The sequence below is a fragment of the Erpetoichthys calabaricus genome, chromosome 14 (assembly GCF_900747795.2).
Source record: "Erpetoichthys calabaricus chromosome 14, fErpCal1.3, whole genome shotgun sequence".
In the NCBI taxonomy this organism is placed as follows: domain Eukaryota; kingdom Metazoa; phylum Chordata; class Cladistia; order Polypteriformes; family Polypteridae; genus Erpetoichthys; species Erpetoichthys calabaricus.
In genome coordinates, this window is record NC_041407.2 from 87,380,581 (window position 1) to 87,400,605 (window position 20,025).

Consider the following 20,025-nt stretch of genomic DNA (forward strand, 5'->3'; position numbering starts at 1 on the left):
CCCTCCTCCCCAGTTATGTCAAGGGGAATTTCGACTGTCACAAATGAAATTCAAGTCTTGAAAATATTCTGAAATTATTTTGTGCCATTTTAAAGAGGCCCATCATCTAAAAAAAGAATTCAATGACAATGTGGAACCATTGACAGTCAGGAGTCAGGGTTCAAAAGCCAACACAGGCATAGTTCTTAGAGTTTGTTTTCTAAAAGCTATAGCACACTATTTGTGTAAACTGGTATGAGTTAAGTACTTTCTGAAATCATAACTGGTATTTGCAAAAGCACACCCCATAACACTATGGGACTTTCTCCCTGTCACACACTGTTACTGACAAGAAGCTCAGCCATAATGTAAGTGTAGGGCCCTGTGCTTTCCAAGATATGGAAACAGAGAATCATGGATTTGGCATTTTAATTTCAAATATACGCAAGAACAAGCGCAAAAGTGAGCTTTTTTTTTTTTTTATTATTTTTTTTTAACAGAACTTTTAAAACCTTCCTTGTATAACCCAGACGTTCAAATATGTTATTACTGAATGCTAATCGTTACACAAATCCAGCGGTGCTTCTGTCTTTGCATATGTATGCATACAGAACTGTGTGCAAAATGTCTAGTATCTAGGCACCAGGAAAGGCTTGCGGGTTACCCACTTACATGAGACTAATATGGGGGGAAAAATTTCAAAGCAACTACAAGCAGCTACATTCCAAAAACAAACAGTTTTAACTGAAAAATTCAAGGCTAAACAAATATTCCAATGATTATTACAACATTCAAATGTTCCAGAAAAGGCACTGCCCTACATACATTTCCCAGTCAGATCTGTTGACTGCTAGAGAATCATCAGCAACTAAAAGGCACTCTGCATACACAAAGAGTAAATCTGAGTGAGCTAAGCACCAGACACCTCAATCTTCACAATGTACTTCAATGGGCGTGTATCAAAGATAGAAATCCAAGTTCAAATAAACTGCACTAAAATTGTTAGTTTGGTGAATTCAAAGGCATTTAGATGCAAATTGAACATATTTACAGTTATATTTTGTTTTTCAATACCCAAAAGTTGAATTATTTTTCTCATTTTTTTAATTTGTTTATACCATAAACTCCTTGCTGTGTCTGAATGTATATGTACAATTTTAGCAAAATTAATCTAAAGTGCCATTTTAGTATTTTGTGTTATTTTATTTGATGCTAACATACTTTGACAATAAAAACTGATTAACTAAAAATTTCAATAAAACAAATCAACAAAATCTAAAATGGAAATAAAAGGGCCCTGCCAGTCTGACTCTTACACAAATTAAACTACTGAATACTCTATGTTGCACAATAGTCAAGTATGACTCCTCACTCTCATTTTGTACTCATCATTTTACATTGCAAGAAAACATTTAAATTTTTGTTCTGTAAAAGTTCATTTTACATAGCCTTATAAACATTTAAAGATAAATGTCAAAACTGAGTCAATGAAAAAATGAAAAGTGAATAGTCTAATAAAAATCTTAGCTGTTGGGGTAAAAACTTTGAGCAGTAGCAAAAAGCTCTGTGAAAAGTTGCATTTTAAAAAATTGTCACATTCATTCTATATCTACATCAATGACACAAATCCTTCAAGTAACAGCAGCTGGAGGCACAAAGTTCAACTTTGTTCAGACCAGCCAAGGCATACTCAACCATTAAGTGCATATCTATTACAATTTACTGTATGATGAAGCTCTATGAACAAGAGAAACATTGGAGGAAGTAATGTTACATTTAAATAAAATAGTGTTCACATTTTCAGTACTCTCCAGTGCTATGACTAGTGATGAAATTAGATACATGAACTGGCAGATATGAAAGGTGTTCTAAATTAGATTAGCTGGGTTCCTATTGCCCCATGGGCAGAGCACAGTGAATTCTCACTTGCATGAGCTAATCAAACTGCAACATGTCATCAGTACAGGTACAACTGCTCACTGTATTAGTTTGCAGTTCAGTTACTACTGATTACATTTATACATTCAAGGAAGATGCCAGAATATAGACTTTGAAGATTTAACTGCAGTTTAATGACAGCTTTGCCCAACTATGTGAAATTTGTTTTTATATTTATATTCAAGCCACATAGCAGTCCAACAAGGTTTCATATCCTTTTGTCAATCTAAGTAACGACAGAAGGCTAAAATGTATTCACGACACACCTCAAATAAACGTACAACAGGGAAAAAGAAAAAAAAAAACCTTGTTAGAAATTGTTTTTGATTGGTCCTCACAAGGTGACTGATAGTTCCTAAATGGTTGGTCTTTAAAGTTCAAAACAGGAACAAGGTGCCTTTCCCAGACTTTTATACCAAACTGTTCCAAGTTCTAACAAATTCACAATACACAAGTTCCAATTGCTGTTGTAAATTAAATGACTTCTCTCCTCGAAGTGAAATATCTTTAGGTAACTTAGTCACATATCAACTACTCACGAAACCAGAACATTGTATCTTCTATATGATAATCTAAATGCTTTGATATTTTGAGAAACTAATTTTTGGTTTATTCATATTGTTTTAAATAAACTATAAGCAATCTCTACTATAGTAGTTAACCCACATATGCATGATGTGTCCCACTTTAAAATGTTACCTGCTCTCTTTCCTTAGTAATATACACAATTTGCACACAACATGCCAAGCAGCACATCAGAGCCGAGTGATCCTGATTTAATCAAAGATCCCACCTACATCAAGACACGTACAGCGAGTCTAATTACAGTTGGAAAGCATTTTTAATTATTATTCCAAAGATGTATTATTGCTTGATTGGTCATTCAGATTACATGTAACAGCTGTGCATAAAAGACAGGAAATACAATGCATATGCAACAGCTCATTTACACACAGTTACAGTCACACACAAAGCTTCAGTGAGACTGCAAGTGGATTGTTTGGTTGAAGCGCACCACCACTAAAGTTTGTACGAGGGAAATATCTTCTTTCAAAAAAGAAATCACATGGTTTGGGGAGTCCTAGAAAAGGAAGCTAGTAATACGGGATAGAAAAGACCCTGAGTCACAATATTGACTATTGAGAACAACGCATTTGCAGAAGGACTCAATGGTATGCTTGATTTGGAGGGACTGCTTATACTATAACTTTGGAAGCATTGCAGCATGCAGTTTTTACAGATCAGGAGTCATGGGTTTAATTACCTCATCCAGATACTGTATGCTGCACATTCTCCCTATGTTAGCTTTCTGAGCAGTGTTCTTCCAGTTTCAACTTCTTCGCATACTGGTGAAGTAACTAAGAACTGAAACCGCACCAGACTGAAAAAAAACTGAATCATGCTCTGTGAACTTTCACTGGGGACCGCTATTTGATTAATTTATATCACGCCAAATCTGGTGCATGCAGCTTCACATGCGCCTCCACACAATTGATTAAATGTAACTGAATCACATCATGCAAACTTTCACGTGGGATCACTCTTCGATCGAATGTCATTGTATCATGCCATGCTGCTCTGCCATTCACAGTTTCATGTAAAATCACCGTAGGGCATAAGGAGTTAATATTTAACAATTCAAAGTAAAAGCGGTCTGCGCTAAAAATAATGTACCATGGTTCAGCAAAGTAAACTCCATCCAAGACTAAATGCTGTCAAGTACAGTAAATATTACGGCAGTAGGACACATGATCTAAATACACTGCTCTGCACCTGCTTGACCCAAAAAAGGAATTGTTTTAATAGGCTAATCACAAACATGTCATAAAAATTGTTTAACTTATTTTAATGACTAATATAAAGGTAATGGATTTGTTTAAAATTGATGTCCTACCAACTCAGCAGGCTGAAGTTTGCATTGTAGCTTGTAGAACCATCAGCTTTTGGTTTGATAACAAAGGGACTTGTCTGAAAGATGCATTTTTTTGTAAAATATGCAGGAGTAACAGTTTTTTTTTGTTTTTAAAATAAATGTGCAATTTTAAATAGTGATGTTACAATACAAGAAGCTCCATTTTATTCAATACCAGTGCTAGTGAAATTTTATGATACTTGATACTTCAATAACAGGGCAAAAACAGAAATCCCTTTTGATGGCTTTTTTTTTTTCTTTAAAAAGTACCTCCATTATTTTATTTATATATAGTAATTACAATATATAATATTGTGCCCTTTTCTGTAATTCAAAATAAAATATATAAATACTAAAAGTAACTGCGGCTTTGAAATACTGGTATGTCTCTCAAGTAGTCAACCAGCTATCATTTATGTAAACAAGCATTGGTATAACAAAAGGGTTTATAATCTTGATTGGGGTTCAGCATAGGATTTAAAAAGAATGGTATCATAAATTACCTAATTTATCTTAACACATGCATATTCTATAATCTGACATTTTCTGTCCTGTAACTGAAACATTGAATATTAAAAAAAGTACTGTTGAATTAGTAAATTCCAAGATAATTCAGGATATTTTCATTTCAAAAAACTCTTTACAGCTGTTTTTACAACATACTTTTTAAGTCTGAGTGGAACCACATTGTTAACTTTCTAACATTTGCTACTACAAGATTTTATATATGCATTATTAGCTGGTTGAAAAATTATTAGTGAAGAGTAATATTTAACTGATGGGTCAAATTAACTCAAATTTCCAATATCAGAGACTTAAGTGGTTTAATTTTCCAAATCTGCCCCTGCCTCCCTTTTGTTTTAAACATTTGCTCCAACTTTAAAGCTTTCTATGTGAAGTAGACTTGGCAGTTTCACATAAATCCTTTATTTCTGAACTCAAGTTACAGTCGGTTTTGAAGTTTAAGGCTTCTTGTTTGAGTAATCACATTTTTACTGCTTATTCCTGTGTACAAATGCAGAATGAAAGATTTTGGGCTTTCGTTACCTGTACGCTAAAAATTTACTGTGAGGCAACATTACATCCTTCAACAAACCATTCAAATATGATGTGTGCTTTCATTTATGGGTTATACTAATGAATGGCAGTTTACTTTCAAAAGCCAAATGAATGAAATTCAGATTTGAAGATTTGTATTTAACAAAGTACATTATAAGGGTTTGATTTGTCGTACTAACTGTTTTGGCGATGACGCATCTATTAACATGGTACATGTTGTATTAATAGAGATGTCCCTTGTCCTCTGAAGTACTGAAACACTAAATTCTATTATGGTATTAACAAATGGAGCAACTCATCCGATTTCCGGTGTAGACAAGCCAAATAACCACTGAGTCTTGCTTCGATGTTACTTACTACAATACTACATCCCACAGTCCTATACAATTTACTATGCATGCAAGAGAGGTCCCCTCTCCTAGATCCACAAACACTGTACTTCATGAGAACTGGACAAATGATTAGACTGATGGACATTTGTACAAGTGCTCATTACAAGCAGAAAAATCTATGGCGAAGCCTCCATTCATTTATTGAGACTATTAAAAATGATTAATCTATCTTTTCATCCCCATTTTTCATCTATTAAAAATACTGGACAATGCAGTTCAATGATCATACTTTATTTCATTAGTAACACTACTTCATATTCAAAACACACATTCAATCTGCTTCTAAACTAAATCCATAATGAGGTAAAAGTTGCAATAATGTGTGCCTGTGTGTGTTTTGATTTTTTTGTAACAATAACTAAGATTCACACAACTGATAAAATGCTGCTGCAAGAATGCAAAGCATTTCCAGACATGACTTCTGCAGTTTTGCTTTTAGACATGTTGATGTGGTACTATAACATCTCTATTGCAAGCCATTTTCCCCATGTAGTTTCACTCACATTGTTCACATGTTTATGCCTTCCAAAGTAATCTATCTACTTACAATCCCACATCAGTGCATTACTAACTTTCTCAGTACTATCAATACTGTTAAAAAGATAAAGTATCGTTTTTTGTAACATCCCTAGTTTCACATGCATAGAGTATGTTCCCTTTTTTTTGTTTTTTAGGCTCACTGCAAAATGTGAAAAAGTGAAAAGGAATGTGAACTATGATTTTGGGGTTAACTTTCTTAAAACGTAAGATTTACTCATAGTAAGTCAGTTCTTCGTTTCACACACAAGAGCTCTCCTTTCATAAAAGATTTGTGTAAGAGATGGCTACACACACACTTTTAAAGAATAACTATTCATTCACAGGCAAGATTGTAAGCACACAATATTTTCCCAAAGCCATCTTTTAAAAATGTATTTACAGTGAACAAAAATGAATTCAGAACTGGCACCTCATATATTGGTATAAGTAGATTTTAAATATATTCTTGAAAAGACTGTATACTAAACAATAATTAGCCAAACTCGTGAAAAAATTAAGCTCATGCTGCTGATATCTGGGCACCACTACTGCTTTGTGCATACATTGTTTGTTATAATACTGACTTTTCAATTTCTACCAATGTAACTGACCAAAAAGATAAAACAGTTGTTTTTTTCTGCAAACTGAATGAAAACATTTAAATGTTAAATTATGAATTCAAATAATTGTGTAAAATAACCATTAGATAAAATACTTGTAATTTGGTAATCAAGTAATAGTTGCAAAAGGCCTACAAAACATGCTACTTAGAACACTGAATAGAAAACCTTAACAGCCAAGCAAAAATTCTTATATCATTGCCACTAGTATTGTTTAAAAAATAAACTTGATATCATAAAACTACACCCTAAGTCTGTAAAAAGAATCGAGTAACAATATTAGCAGTCTGCTGACTGCATGTAGTTCAATTTTTTACTACTTAAATTTAGAATTCAGAAAGATCTGTATTTTTTTGCCATAGCTTTAAATGCTTCACTTTTCACAACTTCTATTTACATTAACTTTGTTTACTGAACTGAGTGTCATAGGTTAATGTAACACTGAAAGCTATGGGGAATACTTCAATATCATTCACTTATGAATTTATCTACTTGGAGAAAACTTGGTATCTTTACACAGAAGCACAATTTTATACTTGAAAATAGACTAGACACCAGTTTGTAGATTCATCAACAATTAACCACTTATTCCTTCATCATATGTCCTTTCATTGCTTCTTCCACCCTGAAAAAAAAAAAGCTGGTGCTAAACAGTGTAAAACAAATGGTAGCATGAAGCACCTAAAACAGTACACAAGGTACAGTTCAAACTATTATTTTTAACAATAATTGTTGCTAATTTCTTCCTCGATCTACAGCTGACTGAAGTAGCTTGTAAAAATTAAGACAGACATGACACTCAAGCTACTGTATGTAATCTCTTAATTACTTATATACTTCAATGAAGTCACCTCTTACAAGTCTAAAAATAAAAGACAATGTTAATTTCTGACTGTCACATTGGCTCAAGTTTTTACTTTTTGAAACAAACGAGCAACTGACTGAGGTTGATTAGCTCTTTCAAAGCACTAAGAAAGCTTGTGTACATGGTCACCGAATCCTATTTAATCTTTTAACATTATGTAATGAAACCGTATAAAGCAATACTAAAGTTAAAAATGCTATTTATCATCAGTTTGCTAACCACAGTTCTTCACCTAAATGGCCAAGAAAAACTTCTGACATGCTCCCATAAAGAACAGCGATTACAAAATTCCTGATAGGATGGGTTTCAATGGTAGCTTTTGCTTGAACAGCAGAAAAACAAAAAACACCACTTGTGTTGCATAATCCAGATGTCAGGAATCCAGTCATCTGCTTACAACACCAAACACACATGTATTTTGGTGAAAAGATTCTTAAAATAAACCTCTTACAGAGAATGTTGATCTATAAGAGAGAAAAGCTTTTTCGAATTAAACAAATTTTGACAACTCTCCTCTCATTTACTAGCCAGGAGTCCTGCCCAACAATGGCTTATTCACTGGCTAACCTGACAATATTAAAGAGTAAGTGCTGTACAATTAGCAGCAAAAAAAAAAAAAAAAGGACTGATAAAGTTATCACATATAAAGTATACCTTGTAGTATTTTTGCATATCTGAGGTGCTCCAAAAAAGCAGGTCAATTCACCAGTGCAGTTTTCCCAAACTACAAATGAAAAACTTGGAAGTTCTGCATTTGTGGCTTGATGAAAACAACGAATGAGAATGACATGTCTTCAACTAAAAAGCACAAAGGTCTTTTGGACTTGGAACTCACGGCAGATTTATTATTTCCAGCATCATGCCAGAATGAGTTATTTTCCTGTCCTCCCTGGCCATCCAGCCATAGCACTGGACTTAAAAGTTTTAATCATTACTGACTTAAAACACGAGTTTAGCAAATTAATTCATATTCAAGGACTCTATATTAAATATGGATTTATATAATGAAAATATTTAAATTATTTCGCCTTTGCAACTGTATACGCTTTATTAATTTCTTGAAAAACATTTTGACTTACATTAACTTGTATGAAAATATGCCAGAGAACTAGATGCGTCATTTGAACACACCTCTCTCTTGCACAAAAGATTTTTGGAAGTAGTTTATTATACCAATTTTAGCCAAAATTTTGCAATCCCTACAAACATGGGGCAGTAGCAGTTATAAATCTTAAAATAATCTGGGTGGAATATTCCATTCTTAAAACTTGCACAATGTTTATTTTCCATAATGTACAACTTTTAAAAACCACAAGAGGGTCATATGTGCTCTTTCCATACTGTCTAACTGCAGATTGACCGATTAGAGGAACTAAATCTAGTGCCAAAAGGACACAATAAGAATAAGCAAACCAATACTAGTCATGGCTTAAAAATGCACCATTACAAATTCAACTTAAAATTCTTCACTGCCGAGTTGTCATAAGTTAACCATTCTAGAAACAATTACATAAAGATGCTCTTCACAAAAAATCATTTTTAAACTTATTTGAAAGAGCACCTGGGTAGCATTATAGGTGTATACAAGTAAGCCCACGATTCTCTAGAGAATCGTAAATCCAAGAATGGCAATCAGTTTCTGTTCCGTCCGATATTTGGATGGATGACATATCATGGAGGGTGGGTGCGTCTGGGGAAATGTCATTTAATTAAATAAGCATATCTGTACTAATGCGGTTTCGTTTTGTGGAGACGTGATTCCGTTGCCTTTGCTGACACCGACTGCCGGCAGAGTGGAGCACAGGAAGTGTAGGTGTGGGCGGTCGCGTCCGGGCGATTGTAGAACCTTCCGTGCAAGCTTTACCTCATGTTTAGTTCACAGGTCGTGAAGTGGGCACCACCGACTCTGGGAAGCCGCTGCGTTTGACTCTGGGGTGCCGCGGCGCATTTGTACTACAGCGGATTCTTTGTGTGGGCGCCTTCGTTCATTGTTGTTGCGTTCGTTCATTGTGTCTATCCATACAGGCTCGTTTTGTATTTCCATTAGTTGAGCTCCTTCATTGTGGAGCCGTGACGTGTTTGCTTCTGGTGTGTCTGAAGTGGGCGCCACCTACTGACTGTGGGAAGCCGCTGTGTTTGAGCGCAGTGCGCATGTGTTTCGGTGCTTCCGTGCATAAATTAAAACTGTGGTTTAGTAATATAGATTTCTTTCAAAAGCCCCCATCCTAGAAACTGACAAATCAATGCACTTTTGCAGGAAACCTTTCCAGAGCTAACATTTTGCATGAAAGCTGTGTTCTGTCTTTTGTGGTGGAATGAAGTTTGAACACTTATTTAACAAAACTTTCTTTGTCACAGCAGTTCTATGAAACAAAAGCATTTCTACTTAAAGAATCTCAGCAATACCCATGAACATACCCAAAAGAAAACTTAAGGGGTACAGAAGCTTGACCATTTAACATAGGTTTGTTCCCCAGGCACAATTAAGTGACCTCTAGCTTACAAGGTAGGATCAAGCGTGCTCCTAACACTATGCTTTTAATGTATACAAGAGAAGGAAATCTGACACTAGTGTAACACACTTTGAACTGTCATCTTATTTTGAGATTTTCTGTTATTAAAAAATATATATACACTGAGCCGAAGCACATCTTACAGGTTGTCTAAACTAGCTACTTTGCTGTTAAAATGTCAGAATTAGAAGTTTTATGATCATTTCCATATTGAAATTGCTTATTTTATACCACATCTCCTTTTAACTTAAAAATTGCCAGATTTTCAACTGGCCTAGCTTCATCCAAGAACTCAAGGAGTTTGTAGAAGTTGCTGACAGCAAGATAGTTAGGGTTCTCTAGCTCAATATTGCTACCATAATTTTGACCAGGATAAACAAAGCAAAAGTAAAGAGGTATTACAGAGGGGAGATAAAAAAAAAAAAACAAAAAAAAACAATCTATTAGCCTACATAAATAAGCTATGAAACACTATACCTCAAAATTACCTTTAATCTTATTGCTATCCTGCCAAACCGAAAGATTTTTCAGTCATTAAATGTTAATGCATATTTTTAAAATATTAATTATTATGGCTTCATCATGCAATATTACAATGGATACCTTTTACATTTGGCTAAAGTTGAAATTATAAGACAATATAATGTTAATCTGATGCTTCTAATCAAAGAAACCTTTGGAACCTGTCATTTTTTTTTCTAATTGTTTAAACTGATTTCTTTCCTTCCTTCAGTATTTTCCCAACAGCATCTTGGATCAAAATTTCTTACTACTTATCACTGTGCGGTTAATGGTAATCCAAAGAGAGTTTGTCACACAACAATTGAGGGAGTGGGCCTAGAGTTGAAGTGTATCTGCAGGGGCAAAAAAGGGGCAGTAAATTGGCATTAAGTATGAAGTCACTTTGCACTCATATGAATGGAACAAGAGTTTAACACCAAAAAAACAAAAAAAAAAAAAATCAAGCAATACAGATTTAAAAAGCTGATGGCCAACCTTAAATCAGCTCATATTGACATTCAGTAAGTGCATATTTTACCCTGTCATACACTAGTGTGGGATAATATACTTCATAAATACTATACTTTCTATTTACATTAGAATTAATTTCTGTAGGCAAAGCTTTACATAATCCAAGGAGTTTAAAGTTTAAATCAAACCACATTACAACAGTGTAGTGATAATAAAATTTCAGAAAAGTAACAAAGCTAATTATTCTTGGGAGGAGGAAGCTGTATCACCATCATCTTTAGCTGGCTTTTAAGCAAATATTAAGTCTGGCTAAAGTGATGGTACATTTGTGTGAACCACCTATAAAGAGCACTTTCTACTACAAAACACACAGCTCAACCAGCCTGAAAATTAACTTCCTCACCAATTCCAAGTTTCTTCTTATTTTATAGGCCTAGTCATCTAGGATGTCATTTAACTTATAATACTTCTGTATTAAAGAAATAAACCTTTTAAAGCCCCAAATGACATTTATTTGCAATAATGGGTAGCACACAAATTCAGCAAGTCATTAAAGAACATAAAATTAAAGTCTGTATGGAAACCATGCCACTTTTAGATGTAAAAAGCAAAAATTGTTGTACTATAGGCACCACTCATTCTTGATTACAACGAATAAGGCATCCTTTTAACCCAGAATCAACCTATTAGCCACTCATAGTACTAAGAGGCAACAGCCTCCACAATGCTACTGTATGTTAAGTCCTCAAAGTCTACTGATATAATGTATGTGAATTGTCAATAAGATTTATTTGATTAGTACTGTTGCCAAGGCTCTAATACTATAAGGAAAATAACGAACAAGGGTAAAAATGGAAATAATTTAGTAATAAACCTATCAACAATAGCACTACTCACTAAATATACCAGTCAAGTTTAGGATTACCCAATTGTTACAACTTCATATAGTTTAAAAAAACAAAAAAAAAAACAAACATGTATTAGCATTTAAGCCTAGATTTAAAAATGTTTATTGAATCAGTTTAGCAGCAAATTTGATGAAAATCTAAATTTTCATGCAACAAAGGTGCCTATGGATAATACGTAAATCGTTAAATTTTGGACAGGTAAGTATCACAAAAGAGCATAGCCAAGCTAACAAAGGATTATCACTTTATTACCCTTTCAAAGAATCACATACTGTCACCTTCTTAAATGATCATTCAAATGGGCTAAACCTAGTCCAATGAATGGAAAAGGAACGTCCAGTAACTAAAATAGCTTTGTCTGGTAGCTTCCCGTTTTCCATGATAATATAGTCAATGGCAAATGTACCTCTTAACTGAAGAAATAAACCATGCACTAATTATGTGGCAAGTCTACAGATGATGCTGTATCTTGCTGAATTATGTTATCTGCACCATTGGAAATGATGAATAGAAGCGCGAGAACTCCCTTTAATATTACATAATTTGAAAATCCCCTTCAGATATGAACTGTGTGCAAAAGATCTATAATACAAGCACATAAGCATTTAATAATGATCTCAGAAAATTTTAGTAAAAACAATTTTGAATTACAACAAACTACTTAATCCTAGAAATTCATACCTTTTTGACATTTTCCTCCTCCTCCTGGCGCTTCTCATAGTGTGAGAAGTCGTCAAATATAGAGGTGGTGTGCTTGTAACTTGCAATGATCTTCAGGACCTGCCGGGCCTTGTCCAAGGGCACCTCCTGGGTGTCCCGAGAGTTGGTTACCGGCTTATTCTCGTTGTTTTCCAAACGAATGTGCCTCAGTTGACTGTTGGGAACGTCTTTGACGAAGATCCAACGCACATCAAAGCGGCCCTTCCACTTGTCTTGAGACCACACGCCCGCACAGGTGTTGTAGTCCACAGGAGAGCGCATTTCTGCCACACCGCAGAAGTGCCCGCTGCCATTCACACTAAACAGTAGATAGAGAGGACCCTTGTTGGCAAGTGAACGGTAAGCAGCATCAAGGCGCTTGTTACCATGCTCCGTGCTGCACCAGATGTTGTATTTGATGGAACGGTGGATATCGTCCTCTGAATAACTCTTGATAATGAAAACACGTCCATGCTTGGGGTTCCAGTCGAAGTCCTTGGGGTTGTAGTTATTCACAGAGCGCAGCTTCTCAAGCACTGGATGTGGTTCCATGGGTGCAGGCACTCCACCTGCCCCAGAAGTAGGTGGAGACTGGCCAACACCAGGATCCCCAAAGCCATTGGCACGATTACGGGGAGCAACCCAGCGAGTATGTGGAGCAGTCTGGGTGGTAGGTGTGCCTGGAAGTGGCTGTTGTTGTATAACCCCTTGCTGGACTAAGGAGGGCTGTTGGTGTTGTCCTGGCTGACCAGAAGTGGGGACAAGTTGTCCGTTGCTAATTGGTTGCTGCTGCCCTCCACCAGCAGTGGCAGCAGGTTGCGGGGAAGCCTGATTGGGTGGCTGGCCATTGGTGGGTAAAGGAGCTTGCTGTGGGGTAGCTGCTTTAGGCATGGTCCCTTTGTTGTCCCAAGTTCCTATGTCCATATTATGCTTGATAGGAGGCGGTGGCAGATTACCACCTCCAGCACCACCCTTAGTTTTCAGCTTGGGCTGTGGTTTAGCAGGCTTACTAGCAATGTCAGCCCAGGAGGCTGGTTTAGGTGGGGCAATAGAAACAGGAGGCATGCTAGGGGCAGCAGACACTGGGTTTGGAGGACCACCTGGAAGGGCTGATCCAACCACTTTGGGTGCTACATCACCAGCACTAATCTTTAGGCCTGCCATTCCCTGGTCCAGGCTGTTCATTCCAGGGGCCTTATTCAGAGTCTCGCTGGCTGCAAAGGGAGACTGTCCTTCAATCATAGCACCTCCAAGAGAACTGGGTGCATAGGCATAGTTGCTGCTATAGCCAGAGCTTTGTGTGGATTGTCCCTGAGAGCTGCTGCTACCCCAGGCCGAGAAGTCGATGCCACTCGGAAAGAAATTGAACCCATGCTGACCTAGAAAAGGTGTACTCCCTAATGCTCCTGGCTGTCCAAACATAGCATCCGGCAGGAAGTGATGTTCGCCATTGCTCAGCTGTCCATAAGAGGTCAGGTAGGGCATTGGAGGGTCGCCACCAGTGGACCATGCTGCTTCATTCAAAGAGTAAGAAAATCCAATAGATGGACTGTAGTAACTGGGCATATAAGAGTCAGACATGGCCGTATAGGCATTGCTCTGTAGGGGAAAAAGTTTTTGAGAAGCAAACTTTAGCAGTCAATTTATTCACTTAAAACATTCTACCTTATGATGGCAAACACACAATGGCCGAATCTGTTCTACTTATAGCAGGCACCCAATAGACCAGCTTTTAAAACAAGCCTAAATCATTGTTACCATTATCAAGTGAAACTTAAACCTTGTTACATTTTACATATAAAACAAACTTAACAAGCAGGCAAAATATTGATGTGACAATGCTACTATTTTTTGGATTCAGTGTCCTGGATTCAAATTTGCATCCAGTCACTGTTTATGTGGTGTTTTCACATTCTTCCTCTGTCTTGTTGCTTTTTCTTGTGTGTACCCAGATTGCCTCTCACATTCCCAAAGATGTACAGGTTCACTGAGTTTGAGTGTGGACTTGTGCATGAGTGTACACTGAAGGATATAATGTCCTTTCCCCATTTCCTGCTTCTTGGACAGTGCTGCCAGAGTAGGCTTTAACCCATTCTGTGACCCTGATTTGGATTTAAACAGGAGTAAAACTGTTATGAAAACGGTCTTCCAAAGAAAGAAAAAAAAAAAAGGGCAGCAAAAGGCAATTTATACTTGAATGCATCATGTTAATTGTTGATGAAATTTACCATAATATAATTATTACTTAAGGTATTTATAGTATTGTGCTGTAATAAGGATTGGATTATAAAATAAAATTCTGCAAATTTCTTTCCTATTTCTCTGAGTGAAAGCAATTTATAAAAAAAATCTGCTACAGTATTAAAACACCACATTAAAACTTAAAGTATCTAGCACCTATATACGTGAAATTTCATTATGGATTCCACATACACCAAAACACATCCGTTCAGGCTATGCACTGCAGGCCATAAATAAGCAGCATAATAAACTGGCTTGAAGAATTAAAACGTTATTCTAAATTACTATGAATCACATATAGCTGAGAAAATCTAACTTTTGGGGTAACTAGACTAAATAAATTTTAAGCTCTCTATGCTAATGTGTTAGAGTCAATTTGTGCATATACAAAATCAGAAAAGTACTCCAACACTGACATATTTAAACATTACAGTGGTACGTGAATTATAAATTCCCAGCTTTAGTGACTTCAGATAATATCAACACTGATGATCTTCTAATGGACATGAGCAAGTTCAAATGCCACATCATAACATCTGAAGAAAATGTGACTCCCCCCACCCTAAAACACTGGCTTGTCTTCTCAGTGTTGCTTAGGAAGAACAATAGCATTAATGGATTAAATCTGTACTGTGGCCAACTACTTAACTTTACACAATACCAGACAAGAATACATGTTTCAGTTTAAACATTCTGAACATATCACTCAAGTGCACATATCACACATAAAAACCAAAAAACCACAATGGAAGCCATGAAAAGACAGTTTTTTTTACTTTAGGTTTACCAAAAAACAAAGACACCTACTCATTCAAAAGCAGGTGAAAAGATGCACCATTTTAGTTCACTGTGGTTGTGGTAGGAGGAATAGGAGAATAGCATAATTTGAGCTAATCTAGTATGTAAAGGAATTGCAATGAATGTTCTACAGACATCTGATCAATCTGCAAATTCCTACTGTTAAATGAGACCAAAGACGTTTGCTGGAGAGGAAGCTAGGCATCTAACAGCCATATAAACAAAATGTAGCTGCCCAGTAAATTAATGAAATGAAGCATATGCATGTTCCTGCAAAGTGTCCAAGCTCTCATTAACACTGCAGCCATGGCATATATCAAGTAGTGAAAGGCAACACTTAATACACATTTGTTCAGGACAATTAACTGTCCATCAAAAGGAAACTGAGCAACAGGCACAGAAAAGTAACTTTTTGTCAATAATTGCTGCTGCGACTCTCCCACCCCCCCCACCCAACAAGCAATAAACCAGATTTTTTAAAATTTGCTCTATCAAATAATTCAGTACACTTATAAACAATCGAAAATTGATCTGAATTACTATAAGATGTATGTATTTTAGAAGACAGAAGAAAAACCTACATTGCTTATGAAATATATCAGATTGTGATATGAGCAGTAAAATTATTTACCTGTCTGGCCTGAGTGTTTAGGTAAGGCTCAAATTCATCATCATTTAAAGTGTCCTTTTGGTTGACAGCTCCGTTTTGTACTATGGAAAGAGAAAGACAGTTAGTATGCAATATTCTTAACATTTTCACTTTTTCAGCTGCTGTGATATGAACAACACTGTTCTGGAGATAAGTAAAACAGTGAAAAAATGACAAGATTTAAATTACAGGCTTTATATGTATTTCAAATGTGATTTATACACAAACACGCAAAAATAAAAAATGCACATGACAACTCTATATTAAAACTGGCCACACAGAACTTTCAGGAATGAAACACTCTCCACACTAAGTAAAACACTTGACTGTTAAATATAATGTGAAATCACAAATGTCCAAACTTCAGTGAAGCATTGCAACAGACAAAAAATAAATGAAGAAAAAAAAATGTACAGAACCCACAAGTCTCTGCCAACTGATGAATCAAATGACATTTCAACAGGCTTAGTCTATTCAACAAAAAACATTCTTAAAAAAATTGTTTCACCGGGCCTTTGTACTTGAAGAAATAGACACCTGCTTTTCAAATAAATGGGAAGTGAAAACAGGGATATCGGAAAAGACATAGGGCACAAATACTGGTACACACATAATGGACTGTCAGGAAGACAGTTTGTGAAGCTGACTGTGCTTCTAATATGGATAAGAGCAAAACTGGAGCACCACAAGCAAGAATCTTGTGTCTCCTTTTCTTTTCACCTCAGACTATAAATAACACCAGGCCATGCCACTTGCATAAATTCTTTGATGGTTCTTCACTTATGGGGTGTATTGACAAGGGATATGAGATAGAGAAATAGGAGTCTGCTGAAGAACTTTGTTACTTGGTGCAGAAAAAAATTGTCTGCAATTCAACATTGGCAAAACCAAGGAACTGGTTACTGACTTTTTCCACACCAAGGAGCATCCACATCTGGTTACTATTCTGGGAGTGAATGTGGAGGTGGTAGACTGCTACAAATACTTTGGGGTCTACCTTAATGACAGCCTGGACAGTTCTCTGGACTGTTGAGCACTACTGTGTTAAACACTCCTGGGCTGCTTTATATCCAAAGCAATACACCTGTATAACACCAAGTCAGAAGTTTCTCTTAATAAAACATTTCACAGAAATTTGGAATGAACAGGTCATATATATCATGAATATAAATATAATAAAACATTTTCAAGGAAAGATACAAGACATACAAAGGTTTGACACAGAATATGAGGCAATAAACCAAAACAAAACACAGGAATACAATTACTGTGAGAAAACAGTGAAAAAAACATTTCTGACACAATAACAAATCCTGTTGAGCATCTGGACAAAGAGGGTAAACCAAAAGAAAGGTCAAAATGTCAGGGGTAAGTAAAATACCTTCCTGAATTTTTTTTTTTTTTTTTAAAAACACAAATCGAGTCATCTGATCTAACTGTTTTAGGGAGGTAGTTCCAAAGTCTGGGAGCTGAAGGCTATTTCATCCATAAAGCACACATTAGTCTGGGGCACAACAACACTGCCAGAATCAGTGGTCCTTACTGGGCGAAAAAGAGCATAGTGATGGAGGAGATGACTGATGCAGTCTGGTGCATAGATATTTAAAGCTTTACAGGTTAGTAATACAATTTTATATTCAATCCTGTAGGACACAGGTAGACAGTGAAGGCAGAGCAGGATGGGTGCAATGTGCTCTTTGTTTACAGGTCTGTGCAAGGAATCTTGCAGGTTAGTTTTGAACCATCTGGAGCTTTGATAACAAAGATTAGAGAAGGCACAAGCCATTATGGATTTACACTAGTTTATATAAGATGCAATAAAAGCATGGACAAGTCCTTTACTCATTCCAGTGTTTATTAGAAAGGGATGTATTGTCGATTTCTATAAAAAGCCAAAAGTACTATGCATTCAAAACTAATGTCTAATGGGTGAAGTGTGGCGTACTGGTTAAGGATTTGGACTTTGAACCCTGAGGTGGTGGGTTCAAATCCAGCTACTGACACAATGAGACCATATGCAAGTCTCTTCACCTGCTTGTGCTCTAACTGGAAAAATAAAGTGATGCAACCATTTCTATCTCAAATATTGTATGTCGCCTCAAATAAAAGGTATCAACCAAATGAGTAATTACACTGCAGAATCATTTCATCATGTGAAAGCATACATTGCTTCACTATATAAAACAGATTAAGAAACTACTATGTTGGTTATCCTAATCGGGTGAAGACGACAATTTTTGGAGTCTACAAAAGATGCCTGTTGAATGCTCTGTTTGCCTGTTTAAAGTAAAACGATAGCAACACAGAGACCAACACAAAACATTACATTAAATTTCATATCCGACATGAAAGCTTTAGCTATCAATGCTGGAAATAGGCGTTTAATACCCCTAAAAGGCTCATAAAATGTCTTATTAAAAATTTTAACTTTCTGTATCAACATAAGCCAAGGTATGCGTCAGTAACGACTAACCGCAATTCTCAAAATACACCATTAAAAACAAACTGCTTACTAAACTAAAAATATAATACGAGGTGTATCTACATTTAAAGCCATGTGGCTCGCCGGACATACATGTCTAGTTTGGGATTAATTTTAAATGTATCTTAAGAGTCAGAAAGTGCCGTCTTTTTACGCGGACTCCGAAGATACAGGCCCAACCATTCTTCTCCCATGCTAGACGCCGGGAAAACGGGCCGTTTTAAATATTAATAGCAAACAGGCCACGATTCCAAACACACGCGGCGACACGGCATTCGAATTACATCATTTCCTCGACGTATCTCTTTAAAAAGTGAGATTAAATGGCGTTTAAATATAAATTGCTCTCCCAAGAAATGTGGAAAAAAACGGGCCTAAAATCCCCGCTGTGCCACACTTTCCCTCCTCACACCCCAGCACGGCCTGATAACGCATCCAAAGGCGTCAATCCTCGAGAAGGAAGCCAGTCGGCGAAATACGGAAACGACAGCTGGCGACGATGCCGGTTGGAAATAAGAAGACGGAGAAACAAACGAGCGAGGAGCCACTCACCTTTATTCCCTTGGCCTTTCGGTCTCTGGATTGGGTCCAGGTGATTCATGAAGGTTTGAGTTATGAGAGAAAAAAAGAAGGAAAAAAGTAAAGAAAATGTAAATACAGCAGTCTGTCCTATAGTAGCTGGTCAGGCCTAGAAGAAGAGAGAGCCACGGCTGTTTCTGCTTCCACCACGGGCTGCTTTTTGTGTATGTGTGCTGTTTGGATCTCGTTAAAGATTTAAAAAGTGCCTTTCTTTACCTGTTCTAGAAGGCTGCTGGCTGACATTTCTCTTTCTCTGGGGACCCTGAGTATTTAGTGTACTCTTTTTTACTTCTACTTGGCGCGGCAGGGTGTATTTAATTAAGAAAAAAAATACGCCTGCATACACATAAAGCGTCCCTGTCTCTCTAGCGAGCCTGGCCTCTACACAATGGCGGGCTGCTGCAGCTCCTCCGCACGGTAAGAGCCACCGACAGCATTTCAACATGGCCGGTAGGGGTGGGGAGTACACAGTGTGGACTTGACGCAGCGACATCTAGCAGTAAGGATGAGGCATCACATCTTAACAGGACCGCAGTCTGGAGCGCTTGCCGAAGTGTTCCAATGAAGCGAGAACAGGAAAAAGGATGATCTGGTGTGTTTTCTCAGTCTGCTGATCATTTAGAGCAGCGTTTCTTAAATCTTCTGGGACAACAGTACCCAATTAGAAAAAAAAAACTGATATGAGAAAAAATTGAAAAAAATATTTCAATTAAGTTAATATTTATAATTTATGAAATGTTATAATCTAGTCACCCATGTGGAAATTTAGGGAGCACATGGAAGATTACCATAAAGGGAGCTGAAAACCCTAGATACTCCAGTGCATGTCCTCTTATCTCCATAATAAATAGCCATTAGTTTGGAAGGCGGGACACACTTACATAGGATAACCCGACGCTT

At 36.6% G+C, this 20,025-nt stretch overlaps 1 protein-coding gene across 1 annotated transcript in view; it reads right to left on the reverse strand.

Moving 5' to 3' along the window:
* The window catches only part of ythdf2 (YTH N6-methyladenosine RNA binding protein F2), a 34,664-nt gene extending 15,119 nt beyond the window's left edge, over positions 1-19,545 (reverse strand). The window contains exons 1-4 of the mRNA XM_028818634.2: positions 19,342-19,545; positions 19,099-19,123; positions 16,047-16,126; positions 12,359-13,975 (exon numbers count right to left, since the gene is read on the reverse strand). Of these exons, the coding sequence (XP_028674467.1) occupies positions 12,359-13,975; positions 16,047-16,126; positions 19,099-19,123; positions 19,342-19,368 (1,749 nt within the window). The 5' untranslated portion in view covers positions 19,369-19,545. The remainder of the gene's footprint in view (positions 1-12,358; positions 13,976-16,046; positions 16,127-19,098; positions 19,124-19,341) is intronic.
* Positions 19,546-20,025: the final 480 nt, after the last annotated feature.